The sequence below is a fragment of the Sminthopsis crassicaudata genome, chromosome 2 (assembly GCF_048593235.1).
Source record: "Sminthopsis crassicaudata isolate SCR6 chromosome 2, ASM4859323v1, whole genome shotgun sequence".
NCBI classification, from domain to species: Eukaryota; Metazoa; Chordata; class Mammalia; order Dasyuromorphia; family Dasyuridae; genus Sminthopsis; species Sminthopsis crassicaudata.
The window spans coordinates 560,515,476-560,532,926 of NC_133618.1; the positions used below are offsets into that span (position 1 = coordinate 560,515,476).

Consider the following 17,451-nt stretch of genomic DNA (forward strand, 5'->3'; position numbering starts at 1 on the left):
ATTGATTCTTCCTTGTACAAATTCCATTACTTGTTCATATTCCAAGTCCAAAAGAGGTTTGTTCAAAGAATGTCTACAGGGTAAATGGTATGATGGTCCTAATAATTTGAAGACTTCCTGCAAGCGTGCATTTTCAGTTATTGACAGCAATCCAGAGGAATAAATTGCTCTTCTAAGAACCATCTTAGATTCAAGCATATGTTTGTTTATCCTTCTAACATTTAGAAATGTATACTTCATTCAACAGTATTTGAAAATTGTGTCTTCTCTCCTTCAAAATAACTTATAGTGTGAGAATGCTTCTGTATGTTAAAAGTTGGTCACATGTTATTGAGAGAGAAAGAAAATAGAAAAAAAAAAAACTGGGTGATAACACCCAGTCGCAGGGAGTTATAAGTGACTTTCTGACCAGAAAATCTCTCAGTGCATTGGTAAGGTTAAAGAGGTGATTTAATGAGTCAAAATCTAAGATCTTATGGCTTTAGTAGAAATCAACTACAGTTTGTATAGATTATTAAAATGGCCTTCAAGAAAATATTCAACTTTAACAAACATTAAGTACTTACTATGGAAATATGACAATTATGCCAAAATTTAATAGACATCTTTCAATGAGGAAGCATACTTTCTCTTAGCTGCTTTTTTGTTTTTGCTAGTGGCAAGAATATGAACATTTGAGTTAGAGAATATGAGTTTGAATACAGTCTCTGCTAGTTAGAAGGCCTTAGACAAATCTCTTTACCTCTTAGCCCTTAATTTCATTATCTTTAAAATAAGGGAATTGGAGTAGTAGGTGATTTCTAAAGATTCTTCTAGCTCTAAATCCTAGGATCTTATGAATCTTAAGGTCAAAGGGCCAGCAAAAAACAGGTGTCAGTTTCCTTTTACTTCTGAACCTCTAGTATTTTGTCTTTAGTATTTTAAGCAAGTACAGAAGTACATATAATTTCTAGCATAAGTGGATGTTTCTTTTAGTATATATTCAGTTTCTACTCTGTTGATAGCAAGATAGAAAGGTGTCTACCAACCTGGAAAGTAAAAGTGAGAAAGAGAAATTCCACAAAGATGAATGAAACTTTAGTTTCTCTTGTGAAAATGGCCTGATGGCAACAATAGCAGAGGTAAGTACTTTGTTGTTTATTCTCAGTGTACTAAAATCATACTAATCTGAAATTGTAGCTATCCAGATAGATTTGTGATCTGAACAATTCAGAAGTTTACTGGAGTGATAAAGATTGCAACCTATCTTGCTATGTCAACTCCATAGGTTTTCCAAACAAATGCATGTCAATGTCAATCAGGGCTTTCCTAGGTGGACAATATGATCAAGCTTGTGAGTGGTTATAGATCTCTTCAAGGTCTCTGCAGTGTTCTAGGACCTGATTCAACTTCAGGCAGTCAACAAACTTTTATTTAACTCTTTAAGATGTTCCAGGCACAAGGCTAAGTGCTAGGAATGCAAAGATAATTAAGCATAGTCTCTGCCCTCAGATAATTCATATTCCAACAGATACTATAAATGGCTTTACATACAAAATTTCTTCTGGAATGATTTTCAAAATCACTTTCTAGAAGTAAAGCTTTGAAAATAAGAAATTTTATCAATATTTCAGTTGACATGCAATATCAATTTCCACTATGACTAATGAAAGTCTATCCATTTTCTCTTATTTTGTGTAAATATTGTACAAATCTTTTTATAAATTTATCATGGAATATATATACAATGTACCAGGTGCCTCTCTTTAGTTCTCTTAGTATTTTAAAAACCAATGCAATAAACAAGCTAGCCATCCTTTACTGTTCATTCTTGATACATAATTACTTTACCTCCTTTTCATACCATACATGGTCCTGATGATGCTTTTCATGTAAACCATTATTGGTAATAGCAACATTTATTAAGTAACTATTATGTGCCAGGCACTTTCCCTAATACTTTACAAATACTGTATCATCTATATGATGATCAATTCTGATGGAAGAGGCCCTCTCCAACAATAAGATGAACCAAATCAGTTCCAAGAGAGCAGTAATGAACTGAACCAGCTACACCCAGCAAAAGAACTCTGGGAGATGACTATGAACCACTACATAGAATTCCCAATCCCTCTATTTTTGTCTGCCTGCATTTTTTACTTCCTCCACAGGCTAATTGTAGACTATTTCAAAGTCCAATTCTTTTTGTACAGCCAAATAACTGTTTGGACATGGATACATATATTGTATTTAACTTATATTTTAACATATTTAACATGTATTAGTTAACCTGCCATCTAGGGGAAGGGGTAGGGGGGAGGAGAGGAAAAGTTGAAATAAAAGGTTTTACAATTATCAATGATGGAAAATTACCTATGCATAAAATTTTTGTAAAAATAAAAAAATTTAAAAACAAAACAACAATCCTATGAAGTAGGTGTTTGTATAATTTCCATTTTACAGTTGAGGAAACTGAGGCAGACAGAGGTTAAGGGAGTCACACAGGGAGTATCTGAGACTAGATTTGAATTCAAGTCTTATAACTCCCAGGCCTAGCACTCAGTAACTGCCTGATGAGATTTTTCATTGAAATCTTCTGCAGTTTCACATTATAATGCACCAACATTATAATGAGAGTTGCACTATAACTCACTGTATAATAGCAGACAATTCAAATAAAAGTCTGAATCTAAGATAGAAAGGTTTGGCTCATTTGATAAGACACTTTGAAATCTGCCAAATACCAAAATTCTCTCTATCATGTTTCTACTTTGCCTTTTTTCCCTAAAATGACTTTTTATTTAACTATGAAATTTTCTTTTCCCAATAGGATGAGAGATCTATAAAAGCAAGAATTGTTTGTCTTTATTTTCCTAGTTCTAGGCTATTACAATGCTTTGCATATACTCTTAGAATTGAATAGTTGCAACTTATTACAGATGCTAAAAAAAATTTCTCCAAGAATTTTAACAATCCCCACTGGCTTATATTGACTTGAGTAAATATATGTGTCTACCCTGTTACTTAGTTTTATGTTAGTTGAATAACATTTTGCCTACAGAGAGACAGACATTTGTTTTTTTCCTTTGGATTGACTGTATCCTCTTCTTCTTCCCCTTCTTTTTTGATCCCTTTCCCCCACAACCAGTTAGGGAATCTTCTATATTTTGGCTCTGCATTAGCCATTCTAAACAATTTTTGAACGTGATGCTATCCATTCTCCTTCTAAATGTCTCTGGTGTTCAAGCTTGGCACCAACATTGTTCAGTAATCCAAATACTCCACCACTCTTCTGGTTGAGACACACATAATAAACTCACTGTCATTTAAAACAATTGCCATACATAGATAAACAATTCAGAGATGGTTATAATCACAAGAATATGTCAGAATAGTGCTGGGTAAATGCTGTATACCCATATTCCTCAATGGCTTAAATGAAAATCCATGTTACCTCTATGAGTATAAAATGTACTAGATGCTAGGCATGGTAACCTTAAACATTATATCAGTGTGGGGGCAGTTAGGTGGTGCAGTGGATAGAGCACCAGCTCTGAATTCAGGAGGACCCGAGTTCAAATCTGGTCTCAGACACTTAACACTTCCTAGCCGTGTGACCCTGGGCAAGTCACTTGACCCCAGCCTCAAAAAAAAAAATTATATCAGTATTTAAGAGTTTTATAGTGTGGTTTTATAAATTGTGGCATTTTTGCAGTATAGGCCATGGAAGATGTAGCTAGAGAGCTAGCTTGAGAACCAAGAAGACCAGAATTCACCCTCCTCTGACACATATTAGTTTGATGACCCAAGATATATCATTTACTCCTCTAGAGAGCTCTCTAAGATGAAAACTGTAGAGAAGGTTCTAGCAAACATTGGTGGTGAGCATATCACCATCTGAAGTTACCTAAAGCAATAACATAGTAGATATAGCCCTTAAATCTATAATATAGAAAAAAGTTCAGAATTATCATCTAAAACATGAACTCTCAATCTTAAAATGATGGTTTATATTTGTAACATTTTCCCTTGGGGAAATTTCTTCTCTTAATAGTTGAGTAAATTGAAGAGGAAAATAAGTTAAGTGTCACAAATCAATAGGTCAATGAGCAAAGGATATTTCAATGGAATCACTGAATTGTAGAACTGTGAGAGAATTTCTAATCCAACTAACTCCCATCATTTTTCAGATGAGAAATCTCAGACCCAGATAGGTAGTAACTTGCTGAGTTTACATATTTAGTAACAAAGCTAGGATCAGACACCAATCTCCTGAATCATAACTCAGGGTTTACTATGTTACACTGTACCAACTATCACATCTTTGAAACTTTAATCTTAATTCTCTCAGCCAATCAATCATCACTTATTTATTACAGGCTTACAATGTGCTCTGTCTCGGAATTGTAATTGTTCAGAATACAAAAGAAGGCTAAGAAATAGTGCCCTCCCCCAGTGAGAATCTAATACATATTGAAAGCAGTATTAATATCTTTGAGAACCTTCCAATTTATTTTTTTTTCTTCTATAAGAAGACACTTACCATAGTAATAGTCTTTTATAGTCTTCAATAAGAAGACACTATTAGTGATGTAGAATCTAGAATAGAGAAAAGTACGTAAAATTAACACCATTGGATCCTCATTCAGGTTATCATGAAGAACAGTTGGGGAGGGCTATACTCTAAGTGTATTAAACATTATCTGTCTAATACTACTACAGTATATACATTGACCTAAGTATTTTTCCAAGTTTTTAAAAATTAACTTAAGAGTTTTTGTGTATACTGTATATATCTCATTCTTTTACTCTGTCACTACTCTCTTCTCACTGTAGGACTGATCTGTGCATTGTATCCGTGCTACTGCCAAATTAATCTTGCTAACTCAATTCAGAAAACATTTATTAAGCATTACATCAGCATGAAAATGAATTCGAAGCCAGTGAAGGGGAAAAGCTTATTAAATTAGAGGGTATAGAGAAAGTAAAGATGTCCATATTTATAGGGATGGGAAGAAGAATAAAAGCCAGTAAAGGAAAGGGAAAAAAATGAATGATCAGAGGCATAGAGGAAGAATCAAATATTATAAGGCTTGAAGAGTGATAAAGTTATTCTGTTTGGCTCCAGAAGGAAGATCGAGGAGCAATGAATAGAAGTTACAAAGAGGAAAATGTATACATTATATAAGGAAAATAATTTTGCCCATTAGAGCATCTTCAAAGTCAAATGGGAGGTACTGGGTTCCTGTTCAGTTCAAAACATCCAAGACTGGATGACCACTCTTTGAGTATGTTGTATGTAATAGGGATACTTTTTCATGTATAGTCCAAAATAAATGGCCACCATGGAACCTTGAAATTCTGAAATTATTCTTTGTTGAGAGTAAAATATCACAGAAATTAAAATATGAGTGAGTAGCCAGAAGGGAGAGGGAAAGCTAGTCAACAATATTAAAAGTATTAAAAGCTAGAAGAGTTTTTTTTAAACTTCTATATATGGCAATAAGAAGACCATTAATGACTTTGAAATAGTAGTTTCTGTAGTGATATGGAAGCAAAATTGCAGGGTATTGACAATTCATTTATGAAGGTATCTTCAATAGCTTGTACTTCCCAGGGAAGGGAGCAGAAGAGAAAGATCAATAGCCTGATTGCATGCCTAGGTGAATGGTAGTTTTAAGGTGGGAAGACAAACATATTTGGAAGCAGTAACAAAAGAAAGAATGCTGAAGATTAAAGAGAAATGAAATAATTAATGGTGCATGATCCTAGAGGCCACAGGAAAGAATCAATTCGTGTTTAAGAGGAGGAATTAAGTTTTGCAATGATGACCTCTTCATCATCTAAGAGTAGCTGTATGTTAGAAAGATTAGCTGAAATAAGAAAATATTTTGAGGTATAAAGAAGGATAATCAATGGAACTTTTGCCAATATCTTTATCTTTTCAGTAAAGCAAAAACGATGATTATCTACCACGTGAGAGTAGGGTTGGGGTAGATTTAGGGAACTGAGGAAAAGAAAGAAGATTTAGAAAAATCACGAAGGCAGTTTGTGATAGGGAGCTCATGGAAATGAATCAGAGGATCTCCTTTCCATAGCAGTGGGCCTAGATGAGGGCAGAAAAGCTAAATTAGTTGTGGATCTAGTTGCCATGATATTACAACCTTCCATAGCCATTAGCAACTCAGGAACAGGAATGAAAAAAGCAGGTGATTGAGGTTACAGAGTGTTGTGGGGTTATGACACTATATGATTAGAATTTCAAAAGTATGGTGCATACCCATTGATGAAGGTGAAAGCAATGTTGATTTGGCAAAGTCTTGTTTTAAGATTGGGTAGTGATATAAATGAAAATAGAAGAGAGGAGACAGGCTATGAGAAAAGAACCAATTAAGAGACTACAAATCGAGATTAGGAAGAAGAGCAGATTTAGAAATGGGGGAATTAATAAGACTGTAGATTGTAGTCAGATGATGTAAATTCAAAATTTAAGATCTTGGAGGTTTTGAATGATGACAAAATATAAGGTGTGGCCACCCTCAAAGGTTGATAAAGTAGACTGGGAAATTGAATAACAGAGAGGTCTGGGTATTAAATGTGTTCTCAGTGTAAATGCTTATCATGATTATCCAAATGAATATTGAAATCTCTGAGGATGGCTATAGGGAATGGAATTGAGGGAAAGATGGTAAGACAAAAGTGAATGAGGAAGATGAAAAAGTAAAAAAAGGTTAGTATGTGCCACATGTATGGCAGCAAAACCAGACCACTCTGGATTCAAGTTCTACCTGTAGGCAAGGCATTTAACCTTTTCTGTAGACGTAGTCTAAAGACTTTTATGGAGAACTCACAGCACAGCAAGTGCTCACATAATAGAAAAAATTGATATAAGATCTTTTGTAAAAACTTTGAAATTAATTCCATGGCAGGAGAGATTCTGGCATAGAACTGCCCAATATGGCATGCCTTCATCAGAGAAGATACAATGCCCTCTCTCTGTGAGCAAAGCAGAATTGAAGTAACTCAAAAGATGCAAAAATGGCCAGTGTTCACACGGACTATTTGTGTCCAAACTAAGTAGAGCATTCCGAGCTCATGTTGGTCTGATCAGCACAGTTGTACACTCTGCCATAGCAATGTCATTTTGATCTTTGAGAATGAAGGACAACAACAGCCTGACCTAGTCAGTTCTCTGTCAGATACAGAGAAGGTGTTTGCCTTAATCAGTAGAGTTGAGTTTTCTCATCTGGGAATTGCCTATAAAATAGTGCCCAGTGCCTCTTCTTGTTATATGATCTGGAGAAGTAACAGGATAATAGATATAGGTTTTAGTCCTGGCGAAATGAGAAACTGTGTTAGGATCTTGCCTCTAAATTTAATGGCATACAATGATCAATTCTAATGGACATGGTTCTCTTCAACAATGAGATGATTCAAACCAGTTCCAATTGTTCAGTAATGGAGAGAGCATCTCTATCCAGACAGAGGACTATGGGAAATGAGTGTAGACCACAACATAGCATTTTCACTCTTTCTGTTATTGTTTGCTTGCATTTTTGTTTTCCTTCTCAGGTTTCTTTTTTTTCTTTCTAGAGTTGATTTTTCTTATGCAGCAAGATAACTGTATAAATATGTATATTTGTATATTGGATTTAACATATATTTTAACATATTTAACATGTATTGGACTACCTGCCGACTAGGGGAGGGAGTAGGGAGAAGGAGGGGAAAATTTGGAACAGAAGATTTTGCAAGGGTCAATGTTGAAAAAATTACCCATGCATATGGGTAAGTAAATAAATAAACAAACAAATAGATATAAATAAATAAATAAAACAGTTATTATCTCATTTGATATTCTCAAAAAAAAAAACCCAAAACACTTAATAGCAGAGAGACCATGGTCACAACATTTCAGGAAACCCTTTAATATTATCTAATAGTTGAATATATGCTTCTTCAAAAGTTTTTTTTTTTTGGTTTGGTATCTCTGTGGCAGGCTCTATAGTTTGCATTCAATAAATGTATATTGGATTAGATTAGATTGTTGTTTTATTCATTTTTTCAATCTCATCTGACTTTCCATGAATCCCATTTGGGGTTTTCTGGATAGAGATACTAGAATAGTTTGCAATTTCCTTCTCCAGCCCATTTTACAGATGACAAAAATGAGGCAAACAGGGTTAAGTGACTTAGCCAGTCACAAAGTTAGTATTTGAACTCGGGAAGTGGAGTGTTAATGACTCTAGACCCAACATTTTGTCCACTGCACCACCAAAATTGGAGTGGTACTGATGAGTTATTGAAGTTTCCATTTACATTGGTGGAAATGTCAAATGATATGATGACATATTTTACAAGTCTATACTATGTAGATTATATACTGCCATTTTATTGTCTGTATTAACATAATAATCATAATCTGGAGATAATATATAGCCTATGTTTAATAAATATAATGAATTGAATAAAATAGACTAGTGTACAAGGTGTCCAAAAAATGTTAGTGTCATTTTAAGGTATTAAAATTAAGCTTTTTTTTTTTTTTTTAAGAAAAAACCTGAGCTTTTAAAACGACCATCAAAGAAGCATTTATTAAGTCTCTTAAATCTCTGCTTTGTACCTAGCACTATATTAGGTATTACTATTACAAATATAAAATACAAATATAAATGTTAGACAGTTATTCTCCTCAAGAGCTAATATTCTTCAGAAGGGATACAAAAGGTTACCAAAGAAGTAAATATAAGCGATATTCAAAATACATGCCAAATCATTCTAGAAGCCAGACTAAACCAGTAAGTGAATCAGAACAGGCCTCTTCAAAGAAGTGGCATTTGAACTTTAGTTTTGATGGTAAAGCTAGACTCCCCAAGAGCTAAAAGGAGGAAGGAAAGACTTCTAGTTATGAGGAATTGCTCAGGCAAAGACACGGAGATGGAAGATGGTAGGTGGGACATAAGCCAATTTGGCAGAAGGTAAAGTGTGGGAAGGTAAATAATGTTTTAATTGGTCTGGAAAGGTAGGTTGGGGCTAGTTTGTGAAGGTCTTTAACCGCCAAATAGAGGTTGTTGTAATTTATTCTAGAGTCAAGGAGGAGTTACTGAAGTTTGTTGTACAGATTAGTGATATGGTCAAAGCTAGAAGGCCAGGAAGAATGTGTGCCACAAAACAAGAAAATAATGGAAGACTAGGAAGGGCAGTAGATGCCCTACATTTCATTGACACACAATTATGCAAAAGTAAATCACTGAGACCACTTGATGTTTTGAAAAAATGAAGGGTGGGGGAAAAAATGAAGGGTGAAATTGTTGAACTGATGGAAAAACATGCAACTTCTTACAAATGGGGTCTGTGCCAAAAGTCTGGCAAATTGCTATTATGGCTTCAGTTCACTTAAAAAAAAAAAAAAAAAAAAAAACTCTCCAAAGAGACCCAGAAAAAACTCTCCAAAGAGACCCAGAACTACAGATCAATTTTCTAGTCTTGTTATTTGTAATGAATTGATCCTAATCCTTGAACAATTTAAGTAATCATAATTGTGAGGAGGAAGAAGACTTATTTCTAAAAAAGAAATCAAGGCTACTAGATTTCTATAATGAGTTGTTTTGGGATTTGTTTTTTTAATAAACTAGACCAAAAATTCTTAATCTACTTTGTGTCATGGAATTCTTTGACAATTTGGTGAGCCTACTGAGTATTTGGTTTTTAAATGCATAAAATAAAATACATAGAATTAAAAAGGAAATCAATTATATTGAAATACTGTCGAATTGTTTGCTTTTATGTTCATAATATCTCAACAGACAAAGAAGAAATCAGGATTATAATCAATTTTTCAAAATGACAAAGTTTCACACCAAAAGCCCTTTAAAAGAACTCCAGTGAAAGAAAAGTTTACTAAACAAACTGGTTATTTTAATCTGCATAGAAGATGGTGTTCAGATTAGTCATCACCCAGAGTGCATTTCTTTGGAACTGAATTTTCTATATTCAGATCTAGATGAGACCGAGTTTGGAGCAAAGACTTTGGATCATAGAAGTGTCCTGAATACACAAAACTAGACTGCAAGGTGAAATGCCAGTCTCTTGCCCAGACTACACTGATTGAAAGTTAACAAGTGGGCAAAGGCTCGGAAAAAGTGGGTGGCTGCGGGGAAGAATGTGGAGAATATCTTATCCCAGTAGTATCTGGGTGGTGCAGTATCTGAGAAACAGGGAATTTGGTCCCTATGTTAATACCTGGAGAAAAACCAAGGTGATAGGTTGAAGTATAGAGTGACAGAACAGAGGCTCATGTGAGGTATGTAAGCCAACATTTTTCATTCATTCAACAAGCGTTGGTTAAGAATCTATTTATGTGTGAGAGACAGAGTATGGTAAATAAAAGGCCTGTCTCAGAATTAAGAAAATTTGGATTTCAACATTAGCCTCCGACATATATTGTACCAGCTATGTGTCCTTAGTCAATTCATTTAACCTCTCTCATTGCCTGTTCTATAGTTCTAAGACTATAAATTGTTGAGCAGTTGCTGGTTTAAATTGATAGAGGTAGTTTCCTCAAGGAATTCCTCAAACCAGGAATCCGCAAAGAACAGTCTTCTGGGGTAACTGTAGCCCTTTGCCAGCTTTTTTGTACAGGCCCTGGAGTGAAGAATGTGGGATTTTTTGTTGTTGTTTGTTTTGGTGGGTTGTTTTTGTTTTTTTTTACATTTTTAATTTTTAAAATGTTAAAAAAAAGAAAAAAGAAAAAAGACATTCATAGCCAGAGGCTGTTCACGTGGTCTGGATTTGGTGCTCAGATGTAATTTACTCACTCTTGCCATAAACCAATGAAAAAACAAATCTGGATCTCACTTAAAAGGGAGACCTAGAAGGGAATTTGCAAAGCATCACAAATATCGATCACAAAATAGCCACATGAAATACAAAGATAATTCATTGTTCCTGCTCTCATGAAGTATACAATCTAGGTTATAGTGGGAAAGCAGAAGTTAGAGTAAAGTAGATCACAGAGCTAGCAGAATTTTATATTAAAATATAGGCCATTTCTAATTTTCTAATTTCTAATAATAGGCCAGATGGAATGGTAGGAGTGAGACTGGAGTCATAAACAATCTCAGACTAGGCTTCCAAAAGTCAAATATATCCCCAATTGTAGAGCACTGGACCTAGAAGGGTTTGGAAGGCCTCAAGTTTAATTCTGCCTCCAACACTTATTAGCCCTGTGAACCCTGGGTAAGTCCCTAAAGTTTTCAGGACTTCAGTTTTCCTCATCTATATTATGATAGGACCCCTTCCAGATTATTTATCCTATTTTCTCTAGGTTTGAATGATCTAAGGAGAAATCTTCATTTATATGAATGGGAGAGCAAGAGAATGTCCAAGGTACTGAAAATATCAATAGCTAATATTTATATAACTTAGCAATTTGTACAGTGCTTTATATTAATTTTCTCATTTAAGGTCTTATTCTTCCTGGGACAGACACTGGAATTTGGGGAACCCAAATGTGATTGAGGGGGGAATGGAGATCCTGAGAACTATTGAAGCCTCTCCCTTTTCAGTTTAGTTCTTATGGAAGTCAGAGTGTATTTCAGCTTGAATTCAGACAGATAATTCTAGTTATTTAGAAATAGCTTTGTCAATATAAATTTCTCCTTTGAAGTTAAGAGAGAAAAACATTTCAGATGGGAAGATACCACAACAACAGCCTCCCACAAAAATCTCAGTGTCCCCAGCCAAGGACCAGTGAGACCCTGGAATCCTCACCGTCTGCTGGCTTCTCTCTCCCCAGCTGCACTCAGTTTGCTGATGAATTCCTTATATGATGAGTCTAGTTTTGCAGATGAAGAAAAAAGGGCTAGAATTTAAGTGTTTCACCTAAGCATATGTCATGTCAGAGCTCTTCTTTTGAGGGTCTCCTAAACTCAGTGCTCTTTCCACCAGGAGGTGAAGACCCTCAAGGTTTCTGGCCAAAACAAATTCACTTGCATGCCATGGCATCCACTTTCTCACTGTCACAATCTTCTTGGAGAATGTAGGGCAAACAACAGCTCCTTCCACTAAATCCTAAACTGTCCTAAAGTGGTGATGGTCTTGGGAGGTGGAGTTGGGGATGGGCCAACAATTTATCTGTGTTGTTTTCCATTAATGCTAATGCATCAATTCATTCCCATTAACAGAAAGGTTAGAATTAGTGTGTTAAAGAAATATCACACCAAGCAAATGATGTTAATTGATTGATCTTCAGTAGAGAGAGAGGTCACTTGAGTACTATTAGGCAAACCAGGTTTATGTTCGTCTAAGTATGTCATCATTTTCTTGAATATTTATGAATATCTTAACTACTCTTTAGTTCTACAAAACCAGTGGTTTTGAATCTTAAGCAATAGTTGCAAAATTTGGAAATTGTAATCTCAAACCTGTCTTTATGGGAGTTCTTTTCATTTGGAAAAACTCCAGTCTTTGTCAAACTCATGCATAAAATACATATTATTTGTACTTTTTTCTTCTTTTTTGTGCTTTTAAACCTTGGGGACTACTATTAGAGTCTGTTAAAGGTTTAATGGGAACACAATGGAAACCTCATTCAGAGCCTGTCCCTGTAGCCTGGTTGGAAATGTGAATAGTTTGACCAATGATATTTCAGACCTGGCAAAACACATCTTCAATTTTCCAAACAGAGGCCGAACACAAAAGCTAGTTTCTTTACCTGTAACAGAGTGAAGGTTCAAACTCTCTAAATCTCTGTCTCTGAATCAAACCAGCTGGAAACCAGCTTCATAAACAGAACTGCCTTCCCTCGCTTCTAGACTGCACATTTCTTCCCTTTCAATTCTGCATATTAACAGCAGCCAAAAATTAAAATAGCATTTCATCCTGTGTGGCCTTCATCAGATGAGGCCAATGGGTCTGATAGAAGCATGAAAGAAATATTTAAACTGGGTCAAAACACAAAAGTTTTTTAAAAATTTAACTTTTAAATTTTTTTATATCTATCAGGAAGAATAAAATATAAACTAACAAGATAATAACATAAAACCCTTTAGTTTCATCAGGACAGAATCGAGTGAATTAACAATTCATGAAAAAGCCATCACCCCCCCCAAAAAAAAGGTGTTTTTACTCTGAATCACTTCTATAGATCTAACTAAAGCATTGCTAATTTGGCTTTGTTTTCTCTATTTATCTCTTTTTAAAAATAGATAGTTCTAGGCAATCTATTCAACAAATATTTAATAATTCCCTACTATATGTAAGGAGGATAGTGGGCTGGGTGCTGAATTTTTTTTTTTAAAGTCCCTGGTCTCAAGATGCTTATATTCTATCAGAGTGAATATGTATTCTCTGGTAGATCTCCCCCACACTAACTTTTATGCTTTGTTTTTTTATCATTTTGGAAATGTACCATAATTTGTCCTGCCATTTTCCAGTTTTGTACATACAAATGACTTCTAGATTTTTGTTGTTACAAATAAAGCTTCTATGAATAATTTTAAACAAAATAGATCTCTTTTTTATCATACCTTTTTGGATAAAATTCTGCAATGGAATTTCTGTATATAATCAGTTTTGTGAATCACTAGTACAGAATAATTTTTTGATGGGCCAACACGCTTGAGTAAAGGTGAATGAGGTTAGTAGGGCTGGAAAAAAATGGTACAGAAATCACTTTGTCTAAAACCATTTATCCTCTTCTCATGCTTCATCCTAAAGAACATTTGAAAAAAAAGCTACATATGTATGCATGCATTTTGTGTATAATATACATAAAGTATATGTGAACATATACCTTGTGTGTAGTGTATGTGGACATATTTTATGTATAGAGTTCATGTGAGTATATATATTGTGTTTATGTACTTTTAACTACAATGATATATATAGGTCATGTAAATGGCTAAAAAACTAATTATCTTCAGGCAAACCTATTGTTACTGACCTTGGAACCATTAAGAAAAGATTTTCTCAAAAAATAAAGATGTAATTCTAACGTGATCCTCAAATAATCCTGTGAGAAAGGTATTAGCCCCATTTTACAGATGAACAAAATGAGATTCAGAGAGACCAAATGAATTCTTCCCATAAATAATATGGCTTGCTTCCTTATCCATAACCCATGCTTTTCCATTGTCATAGAAGATTGTTTCATTTTTTGGTTGTTTTTTGTTTTAAAATTAAAGAACCTAATTTTAACAACAGGTTTTTTTGAGTAAAATAATAGTTATTAACATTATTGGTTATTGTTGCTCTTGTTTTATGGATGTTATATCTAGACAGTTGTTTTCAACACAACAAAATCTTGCAGTTGTCAAGCCTGCATAGTATCACAAACCAGAGTTCCTAAACTGGATTTGATTTTGCCCACCAGCTGCCAAATAGTAAGAAGCTAGGTTATTGACAGTGAGGTTAGATGTTGTCCCATCAGAAAGCTCGTTTTTTAGGGATGAGAGCATGGGAGCAGGGGAAAGTCTAGTTTGTTTAATGTATAGATTTGATCCACAAGTGTCTCAAAGGAGGATCACACTACTCTTGGGATATTGTTGAAATTTCACATGTTACAGTAAAGCAAGAGATGGGGCCTTTCCCAGCTATTTGGTTAACATTTCTTTAGGGGAGCACAGAAAATAAGGAGAGCATAATAGGGGATGATTATGGAATCTTGGGGTGGAGGAGAGCTGAGGCTGAACCTCTACTGTAAGCCAAATCTCTCCACTCACTCCTTTCACATTACTGTAGAACATGGGATGAATTCCTTCCTCCGCCCCCTTCCAGCCTCCCACCCTGGGGCCTGTAGTGCTTTCTTCGCTGTGTAACTGGAGTGCCAGGAGGCGGGGCACCAGCTCCTAATGGGTGGAGGCTCGGGGAAAGGAAGAGCCTTGTAGACATTGGAAGGGAATCGAAATGATTGATGGTGGTTTGGGCTATTTGGGAAGGGGGGAGTAAGGAGGGAGGGATGAAGTGAGGGGGAGAGGGAGGAGAGCGGGGAGGAGAGAGGGGAAGGAGAAAAGGAGGGGGTGGAGGAGGAGGGAGGGAAGGAGGAGGAGGGAAGAAGGGAGAAAATCTCCAATCTTTCAGTACTGGCTGAGGTGGACTGGAGCCTCCTCGGCTTGCTGCTCCTGCTGGAGGAGCAAGTCCTGGCTTTTTCTGCTGAGTGATTTATTTTTCCTTTTCCTTTTTTTTTTTCTTTTTTTTCTCTTTTTACAAAAGCTCTTCTTCCAGGGAGAGGATAGTGGTAAAAGACCGAGCTGGATGGATGGGTATGGGGAGAGGGGCAGCACCTACAGCCCTGGGATTCTTGCAGACCCTCGCTGTCTTTCTCTGCATCTTCCCTGCAGGTAAGGAAGAACTCTCTTGCTGGATGATAGACTGAGGCAGTGCTGAATGAACCCCTTGCAGTAGAGCCCTTCTGTACCAGTTTGCTACATGTTTGAAAGCTAGTTAATTGGTGGAACTTAAGCTTTCTAAACACTCTCAATAGTTTGTTTTTTCTTCTCCCCTTCGTTTTTGTTTCTCTCCTTTTCTCTCCTGCATATCGTTCCCCACACTGCTTATACATTAGTCAGAGAAGGAACTAAATGAACCTCTTATGGATTGAAAGAGAGCTAAAATGTGGGAAGGAGGCATAGATCTGCCATTGTAAGATGTGGAAAACAACTCCCTGAGACCTGTGCTAGTGCATGAAGAACAGTAAGAACTTTTGGGCAATGTTTTGAGAAATTAGCATTTAAAATGACAGAAAGAAGAAAGTGGACAACCTAGTAAATATTTTCTGTTGAATGTGATGTTGAAAGTGAGGCTGTGATTTGAAAGTTGCTCTAATTGGAGAGGTGAGAAGGGGAGCTTTGTAATCACTCAAGAAAATAAAGAGGCATAGACTGATTAACTCTTTGTTTTCCTGATTCATTTTTGCTAAGAGTCTGAATGATTGTAGAGGAGATTTTATGTGTGCATAATTATCTCTGTGGGGTGCTCTCCCTTCCACTCAGAAAACTCATCTGCTCTAGGTTTGGGGGCTGTTTCAGAAATAAATATCCTAAGAGAGAGACACCTTAGGTTTTTTTCTTTTCTGAATGTTCTTCCTGGTATCCCTATGTCCCCCTTCAAACCATGCACCTCGGTGCCCTTATATTCTCCTCTTTACACACTTGCTCCTTCAGGGAGGTTACAGACTCAGCTAAAAACAGGCTAATCTTTTTGTTTGATAACATTTAGAGTTGCCCCTGTTTGTTTTTATTGTGTCAGAAAGGGAGAGAATTTCAGAATTAAAGCTGAAAAAGCCCATCTGTTTCCAATGAATCCCCCATAGTTTTTCACAATGTTTTTGGCAGATCCCTGCCTTCAAATTCCTCCGAGCCCTGAGCTCTTGTTTTTGTTGGGGGAAGGGAGACCAACTCCACAGAGGGGGATTTGTTCCTTCCAAAACTCTCCGGTTTCTTTACCGCTTTTTTTTTTTTCCTTTGAGGAAAAAAAAAGTACGAAACTTAAATCCCATAGTCTGTTTTCTTTATAATGTTTCATAAAACTTTATTTCATTTTTGCCACATGTTCGGAGCTTGAGCACTCCAGCTAAACTTTTTAATACCCATTTTTCTCTCGCTAAAAATATAAACAGAAAGCATTGGCATTCAAATATAGGGGCTGTTCAGATTCATTAAGATGTTTTAGTTGTTTCTTTACCTACTGCTTCCCCCCCCAAAAAAAAAAAAAAGTTTTCTTAGGAGCTTTTAAGTTGAGATTCCTTTCTAAGCAGCATAACTGCTTTTTGCTGCTTCTCTGCTGTAGGATCAGAATTAAATACTGTACAAGAAAGAACTTGATATTAGGCTCTTGGATTTTTTTTTTGTTTTGTTTTGTTTTGTTTTTCTCCTCATCAGCCAAATATGTTTCAAGGAACTGGCAAAACTGGGAGATCCAGACTCTTTGTAGCTAGCTGGTCACAGTATTGCACACTCCATGTGCTTCATCTCAAGTGGGGGTTGGGGAGATGGGAGTGTAATCAGTACACCCCACTCTACTCCACCCCTATTCTCTTACTTCTCCTTCAGCTCATACAACAGATGTGCTCCCCTTAGAGGTGGCGCAAGACCGAGATGGAGTTTCGACCTATTTCCTAAAGCCAGATTCATTTAAGAAAGCTTAGCTAGAAAGATGGGCTGGATGCCCCAGTATGGACCCAGTTTTGAAAATCAATGTCCCGAAATAGCTTCTGCCTCTGCTCTGCCAATTCCTGTGTATTCTTTTTGAATAAAATCAACTCCCAGTTCTCTAAGGATCTAGATGGTCCTCTTTTTCAGAGGGCACAACTCCCCCACACACACCCATACCCTAGGGTCTTTGCAAAGAAGTGAACCAGCTCTCTGCCAGGCGACGAGAAAACTTCTTTCTCTTTCTGTCTCTCTCTCTCTTCCTTTTCTCTTCCTCCCTCTCTCTCTCTCTCCTCTTCCCTCTTTCTTTCTCTCCTTTCTC

The 17,451-nt window shown here is 36.1% G+C and overlaps 1 protein-coding gene across 2 annotated transcripts in view; it reads left to right on the forward strand.

The window, feature by feature from the left end:
- Positions 1 to 17,451, forward strand: part of RGMA (repulsive guidance molecule BMP co-receptor a) — a 51,117-nt gene that overhangs the window by 5,352 nt on the left and 28,314 nt on the right. The window contains exons 1-2 of one of the 2 annotated variants that reach the window (XM_074295077.1): positions 8,539 to 14,896; positions 15,193 to 15,320. In XM_074295077.1, coding sequence (XP_074151178.1) covers positions 15,239 to 15,320 — 82 coding nt within the window. In that variant the 5' untranslated portion in view covers positions 8,539 to 14,896; positions 15,193 to 15,238. Of the gene's footprint in view, positions 1 to 8,538; positions 14,897 to 15,192; positions 15,321 to 17,451 lie in introns of those variants that run through there. The other variant, XM_074295076.1, reaches the window with a different exon arrangement.